General features: G+C 40.9%; 1 protein-coding gene across 2 annotated transcripts in view; it reads right to left on the reverse strand.

The window, feature by feature from the left end:
• Positions 1 to 12,400, reverse strand: part of FBLN2 (fibulin 2) — a 630,642-nt gene that overhangs the window by 52,656 nt on the left and 565,586 nt on the right. For both annotated transcript variants that reach the window (XM_085624813.1, XM_085624812.1), the window contains one exon: positions 11,964 to 12,089. In XM_085624813.1, coding sequence (XP_085480939.1) covers positions 11,964 to 12,089 — 126 coding nt within the window. The remainder of the gene's footprint in view (positions 1 to 11,963; positions 12,090 to 12,400) is intronic.

Here is a 12,400-nt window from a genome sequence, read left to right on the forward strand (position 1 = left end):
CCCCAAACTACAAGTTGATACTTATACATTTTAAATGTATACATAGGGTGTATCGCACACCCTTGCAATTAAACAAATTAGGGCTACGTCCAGATGCGAGATGCTGGAAGTGCAAGCAAGATAATGAAACCTTCCTGCATGTTGCATGGGACTGCCCATACATAGCCAGATTCTGGGAGGGGGCATATGAAACTATATATGCGGTCACAGGATTATCACTGGAATGCATGCCGCTGGTAGCCCTGCTAGGTTACGTAGAAGAGGCCCCGCCCGGGATACGTCGCCTCATAGCTATGATGTTGCTGCTTGCAAAACAAAGGCTTGCCATTCACTGGGGTGCCCCTAGAAACCCCTGAATAGATACCTGGGTGCAGGACATCGCTTATTGTCAGGAGCAACTAGCTGCCTTCTGGGACCTTATGCCCATGGCATCATGTCCGAAAGACATTTGGGAACCATTCACGACCTGGCTTAGAGAGAAAGACGAGACAATCTCAGATAACTCAGCGCCAGCCACAGATACATAACCACCAACACTGTCCCACTCGTTGACCCATTATACACCATCTTTTGCAAACAGCTCTCCTATGTGCTGGTTAACAAACTCTATGATATTGTCATCTTTCTGTGCCAAAAGTTATTGACACTTGTTTGACTGTGTTAAATGATATGCCCGACAAAATTACAGGATTTAAAGGTCAACCTCTAGTCATTATATCCTATGTACTTGTTTTTAGACAATATGATACACACTAAACTGGAACTGTAAGAGTTTAAGTGATGTAACTTAATTTTGTTTTGCACTGGTCTACCACTAATCAATGTAGTGTTACAATCCTGTAATGTAGCTGTATAGTTTGATACTGCATATCTGTCTGTAACAGTTATATGTCTGAATAAAACTTCAATAAATAAAAAAATAAAAAAGAATTCACTACTTATTTGAACACTAACTATTGCAATTTGTTTATCATCAAATTTAAGTGTGTAAATGGGGTGTGAAAGGCTAATACAAGGGTTTGTGAATACTGACAGAGCTCCATCTTTGTGTGCCTCGACGACTTATGATTGTGTTTCTCCTGCTCACCTATGAAGTCCCATGTCCTCACTCATAACCTGTTCTTTACAGCACTTCAAAATCTGCTGATTTCCACTGTTGTCTATGTAGTGTCTTGATATTATGCGCACTAGGACCCTTGCAGTTCTGGACTGTCTCTAAACAGAAATTACATAATCTGCTGGGAGAAGTTAAGGTGTGGTTATAAAAGCAACGCGTGCAGTGTTTGATTGTATGCTGAGGAAGTTACAGAGCTCCCTGCTTGGCATGTCCATTTGCATGCTTCCGGGCTGGGGAAGATGCTACAACTGGCGGCAAGTAGGGGATACTTGTCCCAAAGAAATGAGGCTGCTTTCCCTGAAAGTTTGCAAAGGTACAGCAAACTGCTTGTGTGTGGCATTTGCACCCCAATTCGATGCAAAGCAGTCTGTGAATGTTGTATGTGGAGTCAAAGCCCCGCTCCAGCCCATACACAGCCATTGAAGAAGTTGAACGCCCTGCAGAGGAGCAAATTCGAAAAGTCAGCTAAAACCCGCTGTTAAGGATGAAAGAAGAGAGACTGCGCAGCACCATAACACAGAGCTATCATCCATATGAAGCAGGCACTAAAGGCAGTGAAGACTAGGAACAAAAACGTATGTACCAGCACAAGCGAGTGAAGTGCTATACAACCTCAAAATCGGACGAGACAAACAGGCCCAAGCAATGGGGGTGTTGCATGGAGAGGTCACAGGTCCTGCTTTGCATGAAGAGTGCTGCCTGAACAGCAGATGCTCTCAATAGTGACGGAAGGGAGCCTAAAGTACAATGTGGCTACGTTCCTGAAGCCACCACCACCTTTTGACACTGTGATGAAACAGAACATCGGTGCCAGGTGAACTGCATGGATCAAAACATTTGATGACTTCATACATGCAGTTGAAGAAGAAGACAATAAGAAATTCATGAAATATTTGAAAAACTTGCTGGTGATGGAGTGAAAGAAATGCAAAAGAAAGTCTCACAAACTGATGCAATATCGCACCAAAAGATCAAGGGAGCATTGTTCAATCCGATGCCGAATGTTGACTATGAAAGGTACATCTTCAACCAAACATGACAACAGGCCAGTGAAATGATGAATGAGTTTGTTGAGAGACTTGATGCACTTATCAAACACTGTAAGTTCTGTGACTTTAATGATGAAGAAGCCATGCGCCTCAGAGTCATTGATGGCTGTCTTTCATATTCCTTCAGGAGACGCATGTGGAGAGAGACACTCAGTTTAGTAAAAAATGCTATTGGCTGCAAATGTAGAAGAATAAGCAGATCAACAAGCTGCTAATATGGAAGCAAGAACAGCGCAGAATTATTCAGCGTTTATCATGAAAAGCAAGCATAAGCACAAAGCAGATGCACACAAGTGGATGTCTCAGAAGAAGAAAACGTTATGCTTCTGATGTGGGTTTTTATTACCCCATGGAGGTATTCAACCGTGGGCGCTGCAGGTAAGAGCAGTGGGGCCAGGTGAGGGTTTTTTTCGAGAGACGACCATGAGAGAAAATTATTTATTTATTTTATTTTCCCTCGTGGTCGTTTTTCGAAATTCACCCCTACCCGGCCGCCCCACCACTCTTACCTGCAGCGGCCGCGGCTGGAGGTAAATGTCCAGCCATAGGACAGACATGCAAAGGCTGTGGGAAAAAACTGCTTCATAATGGTCTGCAAAGCGAAAGAGAAACCAAATGTTTTTTAAGCTAGAAGTAAAAATGGATGCCAGATTGTTCAAGAGGCATTCTCATCACACCCACTCGGCCAAAAGGTAACATAAGTTGCAATAAGAAGAAACCAAGCACAGTCGATCATCGTCAAGTTCATCATATAAAGGCTTATCAACATGATCAAGCGCTAGCGAAGAAGAAGGATTTGCGTTGATGATATTGACTAAGGAATAACATGCACATGTAGGATTAGCTGCTTTCAAAGAAGATCAACAGTCAAAGAAGAATCACCAAACAAAGAGACAAAATTCATTTGAACACTGTCCTAAAATAACACTAAAGGTAAACGGTTACACCATTACCTTCATCGTAGACAGTGGTACGGCGATTAACATCATGCCAGTAGAAAAGTTCAACAGCCTATCTTCTGTGCCACGCCTTACTCCATCAAACACTAAGGTATATATATGGGCTGCTTCTGAACCATTACAGAGTCACAGGTCATTTACAGCAACCATGCAACATAAAATGATGTCAGGGCAAGCGCCAGTTCATGCCCTTCAGGGAACTTCATCCAGTGCATGCATACTCAGTTTTGCCACTGCTGCTGACATGGGATTGATATCTCTCAACTACAACGTCCGTGCTCAGTTTGAAATTGTGAGTCAGTTCCCATCGTTGTTTCATGGTCTAGGAAGACTCAAGAAAATGAAAGTGCAACTTCATATTAATGCGGAAATTTGCCCTGTTGCCCAATTGTACCACCGAGTGGCTTTTCATTTACAAGAAGCCATTGAGAAAGAGCTAGAAACACTGTTGAAGCATGACATAATTGAACTCTCCACTGGTCCTACACAATGGGTCTCGCCCATAGTTGTGGTGCCAAAAAAGGACAGTGGAAGTGCAGTGTGCATTTGTGTTGATATGCGCCAGTTCAACAAAGCAATCAAGAGAGAAAGACATCCAGGTCCCCACATGGCGGACATGATTGCGTAGATGAACGGAGCCAAGGTCTTCTCTCCTCTTGATCTAAACAAAGGATACCATCAACTCGAGCTGGAAGAGAACTGTAGGTACATTACTACTTTTTCAACTCATGTTGGTTTATTCAGATATAAGAGACTGAGCTTTGGAGTATCTTCGGCTGTGGAGATATTATTCGCCGAGTATTTCACCCTGTTCCACATGCTTTCAATTGCAGTGATGACAAACTATATTTGGGACAACAGAAAAGGAGCATGACAAGGCTCCTACGCAATTCAGGTCTCATTCTAAATGCAGTAAAGTGTGAGTTTCACAAAACCAAACTTAAATTCTTTGGGTACATATTCTCTGATAAGGGAATGACTCCTGACCCGGATAAGGCGCAAGCACTGTAAACTATTTGCTGCCACAAGATGTAACCATGTTGTGATCCTTCTTAGACAGGGCCAGTTATTGCTCAAGGTACATTTGTGACTTTGCTACAGTGAGTGCTCCATTAAGAGACTTTATATAGCAGAATGTCTCATTCCAGTTATCTCCTGATTGAGACCCAAGTTTCAAAGAACTAAAACATGCAATTGGAATGCAACTGAAATGGCCTATAATGACCCCAAGTTACATACTGAGATCACAGTAGATGCGAGTCTGGTGGGGTTGGGGGCTATCGTTGCTCAAGACAATGGGCATCAGAATTCCCATAAACACACTGAGGCAAAAGCCAGTAGAAACCTGTCTGAAAAAGGATGTCCATACTCTCAGTCGGAGAATGAGAGTCTAGCTGTAGTGTCCTCCTGCGAACATTTTCTTGGGTTTTTATATGGAATCATTTCACTTTCATTATAGACCACCAGGCATTGCTCACTATCTTTGGAAACCTGAAAACTAAGATGTCCTTTCGCATCGAGAGGTGGGGGTTGTGACTGCATAAGTACGACTATGCGATTATACACAAGCCGGGGAACGATCAAAACCCCACAGACTACTTTTCACAAGTGCCGCTATCTCGCCACAGTTCGACATCTAAAGTGGCTGAAGAGTATCTCGACTTCATTGTGAGGTTCAGCACGCCAGCAGCTCTATCCATTGAACAAATTATTGCTGCCATCAACGCAGACAAAAACATGCTCATCCTCAAAGACCTCATTACAATGCAATCTTGGAAGAAATGTATTCAACTCGTTGCTGATGATTTTGAATTTCAAAAATTCATAAATGTACAGGATGAGCTATCTGTTACCTGAGAGGGTATCATATTGAATGGCTCGAAAATCATCATAACTGACAGCCTGGGACAGCAAGTCACTGGGCTAGCCCATGAAGGACATTGTGGCATTGAAGCCACCAAAAGAGCTCTAAGAGACCGAGTGTGGTTCCCTCACCTAGATGAATGAGTTTAGAAAGAGCTGATAGTGTGCCACCTTTGTAACTTTTTATTCCAAAAGGTGATGCAGCATCCACTGACAATGTCTGAAATTCCGGCGCATGCCTGGGAGAGAGTTGCAATTGATTTCTTTGGGACTCCAGGAAATGGACATCATCTCATGGTAGTAATTGATTAATATTCGCGTTTCCTTTGGTGGAATACTTATCATCGACAACCCATGAGAAAGTCATTGAGCAGCTTGATGACAACTTGGCAGCATGGGGCATACCCACTATTCTCAAATCTGATAATGGCTCTTCAGTAGAAAATAATTCAATGAGTTTCTTGTTCTACTCAATGTCAAGCATAAAAAAAGTACAACTCTGGCCCCAAGCCAATGGTATTGTTGAATGATTCATGGAGACCCTCAAAAGGGTAAGTTAACGAGCATCGATGGAAAGAACTGTACTAACCCAAGCATTGTGTCGAGCCCTTTGTGCCCATCAATCAACTTCTCAATCCACACCTGGTGAAAGTCCTGCAACCTTGCTATTTGGGAGAGCCATTGCACCCAAACGACCACAAAGAACATAGGACGGATCGATGAATGCCGATAAAGTTCGCGTCACAGACTCTACTAAAATGTGCAAAATTAAAATAAATGCCAATCACCGTCAACTCGCCCAGGATACAGTTTTCGACGAAGGAGTACTGGTCATACTGAACTGGAAGAGGAAAACGGACACTCCATTTGCTGTCGACCCTTCGAGGGTTGTAACGTGCAAAGGACACATGGTGATAGAGCATCATCCTGGAAAGTCCATCAAACAGGACTCGTCACACTTTAAACACCTACCTTGATTTTCGTCAACTCCTGAGGTCACGAGTGAGGCAACCCCGCCTAAATGTCCAGGTCAAGCATCTGAGCCTATGTCATCGGTGCCCAAGGTGCACCTCAACTCACATGATCTGGCAGACCAGTGTGAGCGCCTCGGCGATTCATTGAGGAACTATGTGATCAGGAGCGTAGCCTCAGGGGGGTGTTTGGGGTGTTACATCCCCATTACAAATATATTTTCTTGTATGTAGTTGGGTGCAGATGCTTTCTGTCAGGTATCGAGAGATGTCTGTCGAATTTCACTGATGTTTACATACATATAGGCAAAAGTGTACACACACTCTATTTTTAAAGTCCTCAAATTATTGGTTATTTTACAAAATATTGTGTTTTCTCTCTTAGTACTCTTACTAATCCGCATTCCTTTCCTTTTCCATTACCCTTTAGACCCTTCTCATGCATTGAAACATTATGTGCAAGCCTAATTGTCATAAAGTCTGAATTTCACCCATCAAATCTTACTGATCAAGCTACGCCACTGTATGTGATAATGCTGTCTGTACTTTTTATTTAACAAAGGGGGAGATGTAGTGTGTGAGCGGGCTCTGAACAGGATATGCATAATCTGCTGGGAGGTGTTAAGGTGTGGATAGAAAAGTTAGGATGTAGTGTGTCATAGTACATTGAGTAATAAAAACTGAAGCAAAAACTTGCAGGATCAGTCCCATTATTTCAGTATCTGGATTGCTATAATTTCAAATACATTTATTTTCTTTCTTGCTGCTGTGGTATTCACGTAAATAAACATTTACCATCTCTTTAGACGTGCATTACTTTCCAACACGCCCACGAGAATATCAAAGAAATCAAAGCCAGTATTAAAGATACAAGTCAAGATTAAATAAAATATTGTTTTTAAATAAGCTTCAGGAATGTCATCAAGGACTTCGCTAATGATATGACACATCTCAAATTGCATATTGATATCTCAAACTGAAGGAATGAGAAACACTACTACTAGCTTCATGCGAAAGACAATCTAACTTTCTAAACTATTTGAGAGCACATGTGGCTAACTGCACTTCTGAACACAAAGAACTTCAGTTTCAGAATTCATAAAAATGTGTTTTTTGCCATAGTCACAACAACTTACAAAACATCCTGAAATAGGAAAATCATATTTTGTCAATCGTGCAAAAATGTGTTCTTTTGTATTTTTATATAATGCCATTTGGTCATTATTTTGTTTCATTTCAAAACCACAAGTCACCTACTGTTTACCATATGGCTAATGAGTATGTTTTAAATAAACAGGGACAATGAGTTGGCAAGATAGCATATATATCAACTGAAGCTATATACACAACTGCGATCAGGAAATTCATTTCTGAGATCGATACCCTTAATAGATTTAAGGGCTGCCTTATAAAAACTGCTGCCCTGGAGCAATGGCGTTTTTGCCTCAAACTCCTTTGGCAGCACCACACGAGAGTCCATTTCAGAGGATACAACATTCAAGATGGGAAACAAATTATATTACATGGGAAGGGGCAGAACTTAGTCAATGTGGTTCGGGCCTGTGAATCTCAAATTCCCCAACTAAAAAAGCAGCTGTTTGCAGGGTGAAGGGGTAAAATGACCAAGGTTCAGAACGAATGGTTTTCACGAGAAACAGGGTCGGTACTAATTTCAATTAGGTGGTTTCCTGTCTAGAGAGGCACAGTGGACAAAAGACGATGGGTTAGAATGCTACTCTGAGCGATTGCCACTGGTTGGTCTAACTACAAGCATTCATCCTATCACCTTTTATTGTTGGGTTGCCAGTAATTTGCCTGGAAACCTGAAACTGGCACAGCTTTCCAAAACTACTATTGCCAATGTATGTGAATTAAAAAAATTGTAAGTATGATCCCATTCAAGGAGTACTGCTATATGTGCAAATGTATTATTTTTTTGATAAAAAAACTTTATACATTTAAGTTTCTGCTCCCCAAAAAATTAACAAGTTAAAAGTTCTTAGCGAATTGAAAACCACAGGAAAACGGACACAGACAGCAAATATGACTCAGGGCCCCAGACGTAACTACCAAGTAAACAATGCATTTGGACGGTGACACACCCAAAACAAAAAGCTACACCCCTGCCCATCCCAACTGGGTATGGTAGCTTTTTCTTGAAACTCATGACTACGGTCACATACAACACAACAGCCTGGAGTCCCCTGGGATCACTTATTTTAAATGTATTTTAACTGTACATACTCTTCTTCATGCTGCTACAAAAAACCTTCTTGCAGAGTTGTCAAATCTGTGCATGTAGGCAGAGCTCCAGGTTTCCAGTCCTCACCATTTACATTTTATCAAGTGATTGACGGTCCCATGTACTAAGCCCAAGATGCAAATAGAGGTGGGTGCGCCTGTAAATTAATAGGGCGAGCTGAACCAGAGCCAAGTCAAGGGTCTGGCTTGACTCTAGGAGTTCAAGCACGAGCCAAGCCATGCAAACGTTTGGCATGTATATCCTGCAACAGAAATATGATACAGTCTCTTTAAAATTCAAAAAAGTGTATTTCTTTAACATGTGGAAGCTTTTCACCTTAGTACATCAGATTATATCACTACATAGATAGACGTTTATTAAAAGTGACAGTTCTTAAACATGAACTTAGAAACATTATTGGCTTACCCTCAACAACAATGCCAATAGAGAACTAAGAGGCAAGTCTGTAGTTATGTAAAGCCAAAACATTTCCCAAATTCTTATTATAAATGGAGCAACATTATAGTCTTTTAAATCAAACATGATAGGTGCTTGTACAACGCACATCCTGAACTCAAGTGTTTAAAAATGCTCTCATATGTGAAAAAAAAGAAAAGGGAGGCTCTGTAAAATAAAATGTTTGCCTATGTTCTCACAATTGAGACAAGCAGGAAAAGTGGTATTGATCCCTGGTTATTTGGTTTCACATTCTGAAATTCAGCCGGCAGATGTATATCTCCGTTCCTCTCTCTCTCCTGTTTTACAACAAAGGTCACTGGTATGTATTTTATTCTTAGTGTAAGACGAGAAAATCAGACACAGGAACCCGACTCAGAGCCCCCAGACCCAACTTCCAAGCCAAGAATGCATTTCTTTAGGGTGGGTCACATCCCACACACCCCCTCCCCTGAATCTATGATTTTTTGATTGGCGGCTAATCCCAGCAAATCTGGGTATTTTAACTCGGTCGCACCTGAAGATGCTGGCAGGCGCAGGCCAACCATGATGTGTTCTCAGTTTTGCCCCACCCAGATGAAATTTTAGAGGGGCAAAGTGTCTCCCAACCACCATATCGGCTTCCCGCGGGTTGGGGCAATTATATAATACAAATAAAAGGAACAAGTCCTGAACCGTGATATAATTTTAGATTGTTTGAAACTAGACTCTGTCTCTGTAAAAAAAAATCCCTGGTTATCTTATATACATGAACAACTAGGGAAGCTGAGTTTGGAGGACTGTTTCAGCAAAAAATTATCTGAAAAAGGATTTTCTCTTTTACTGGAAGCAAGTAACAGATAGTAAAGAGGAGGCAAAAAAAAGGGTTGTAGAACACTCACTATTAGTTAGCTCCCCAAAAATCGAACCGTATCTCTCCTTCTATTTTAATCAGGCCAAGATGTTTTACCTGATTAGAATTCAGAATGGGTATTGCTCATCTCCTGGTGTCGTATCTATGTGATGTATACTGTGATACTAAGCTAGAAATGTGTCCATGTGATTCCCTTTCTGCACAGAGCACTTTATATTTCGTGTTTTTTTTGTTGTAATTTTATTCTGGCCCGAGACGTACCTTTTTTAAACCATTATTAAGATTTTTAAATATTAGAACGTTGCAACCTGCGCTACGCCATTTACTTCTCCTAAATAATGAATTCATTTGTTTTATGATTTGTAGGTTTATTTCCTCTGCAGTTCAGCTTCGTAACATTGTAAAAAAAATGATTCCTGTGTTTTGATTTTGTCAAAGATTAATTTTGCTATGTATATTTATGTAATTCAAATGTTTTTTACTGCTCTTATATGGCTAATTTAGCTGTATAAAGATCTTTGACTGACTGACTATAATACAATTTCTATTGGGGTGGTAGATGTAACTAACATAATCTCTCCAGGATTACTGAATGAAAGTGGTAGTCAGTCTCTGTTCAATAAGCTTCTTAATTATGTTTTTATTTTAAACAAACACTAACCACTAACAGCATGATTAGATTAAGGATTACTCTAGGCAGACAATGTGGCCACTTATTAAAATATCTTTGAAATGAATAGACCACTAATGTCCAGCAGTGGTAATTACATTGCTCTCTTTTATTTCTGTGTATTAGTTTATATTTAGTTTCTGGTGAGAAAATGAGGAATAAGTCTCAGTAATAAGAATGCTACTCATATATTGCTCATGTTTTGTTGCTTCTTGCTACAGATTTGGTTCAGGGGGTAATCATGATAGAATTAACACCAAGTGATGTAGTGACACAAGCAGAGCCGTTAACTAACTTGTATCCTAAGATAGCTTGCACCCTCTGCCATGCAGTTTTGTCATCCCTGATGTCATTGCAATGTTGCGATGATATTAATGATGTCATAAAACATGCCACAAGTGAAGTTATATATGCGGTAATTAGCAGTGCATGGCAAGGGCGCAAGTTATAGTTACCTTAGGGCACAACTTATAGTTACCAGAAATAGGTATACCTGGTGAATTTGAGTGGTTTTGTTTGTTTAAAGTGGTATGTTTTAACTGACATTTTCTCTGTGTAGTATTACTACAGATACAAAACCAGGGCTGTTAAGAGTGACACTCTCCAGCTAGCGTGCATCTCTTGTTTGGGAAGGTATGTTTTGGTTGCTTATGCAAGAAGGTGCTTAGTTTAGGTCTCTGACATTTGTGCACAAAGCAGTGTGCATTTTAAAAACAAAATAAATGTCTCCCATACCCGCTGGAAAGAGAATTATGACCATTGTCTAAATCAAATCCATTATTCCAAGGATGAGGGAGAAACTATCCCCTAGTGGTTTCTCTGTGGAATGACTTGCCAGAAGATATTCTCCTCTGCCCCAATTTACAACCTTTTGAAAAACACACATGGTCTAATCCAGCGTTACTGATAGTATACTGTGCAACGCTTAGATGCCTAATGTTATTTTAATGGCAATAGTCAAATGAAGTACTCAGGAGGTCTAGGCTGAGAGCAAGGTGGCCCAATGTCCTCCAGGTGTGTCCTGGACACAGGCAGTATACACTTCTATACAATTTCCCCCCATTTGATTTGACTCAGCTCTATAAACAGCGGGGAGATGAAGGAAATGCTGACAAAGGCAAGCAAAACTCGTTCTTTAAAGTAAAGCGATGAAAGAACTCTTCCGATGAAGGACCACTCATGCGAAACACACAGGAAGACAACATAATATGATAACCATAATATAATGAACTGGATTAAAACAACTTCTTGAAAATGTAAACTACCTACACACACAAAGTGGATCTTTACCACTGCACCCCGGGCAGGAGAGATCCCCGGGCAATTTACAGGATGTGCACACATGCCTTTGGTGAAATGTGCCAAACAGAGGTACCCCGACAAAAAGGATATGAAACACATTGAAGCAAGGGTGAATACATTTTGATGATTCATAGTTCTTTGAGTACCAACTCCAATGGGGCCAAGTGTTGCTCAAATCCCAACGCTGAATGGCTTGTCGCTTGCAAAAGAGTCACAAGGGATTCAATTAGTGTCACTTGTCTTGTTTCTATTGGCTAAGTGAACAAAACACCTACACACGAAAGGATGAGCCAAAAGTATCACCTGATTTTATATTAGCCATAATACACAATCCAACATGATTGGATAATAGCCCCCCAATGATGGTAGACCCGAGTAGTGTAAGACCCTCTACCCTTGCGCTGAATAGGCATGCTAACCACTTCCCTAACATTGGATCTGTATCAATGACAAGCCAAAGCAGGTAAATAAAGAACAGTACCTTCACAATGTTTCCCGTCGAAGGCTAACCGAAAGCCGGAAGAACATGAGCAGCGGTAGGACCCTGGGGTATTCTCACAGGTGTGTTGACAGAGCTGTCCTGGATAATTCCAACATTCATTTATATCTGTCAGCAAAACAAGCAAAATGCATTCACTGTGAAAAGAATGGATTGCAACAGAGAGAGAGATGGTAGGATATTCTGACGGTGTCGTAGATTGATGTGTACAGTGCAAAACCGCAGAGCCAAGGATTTCATATCTTCTGAGCGTTTACTTTAATTGGGGTACAGTGCTGATATAACTTAATAACATATATTTGGCTTGTCATGCGTTGCTACGTCGAATACCCCTGTGACCTTCAGGAAGATGAATTTGGCACACCTGGGGAAAGCAAGGTAAATTGTCTGAAGGGAATTGATGGACTAAATTAGAAAGC

The sequence above is a fragment of the Triturus cristatus genome, chromosome 9 (assembly GCF_964204655.1).
Source record: "Triturus cristatus chromosome 9, aTriCri1.1, whole genome shotgun sequence".
Classification (NCBI taxonomy): Eukaryota; Metazoa; Chordata; class Amphibia; order Caudata; family Salamandridae; genus Triturus; species Triturus cristatus.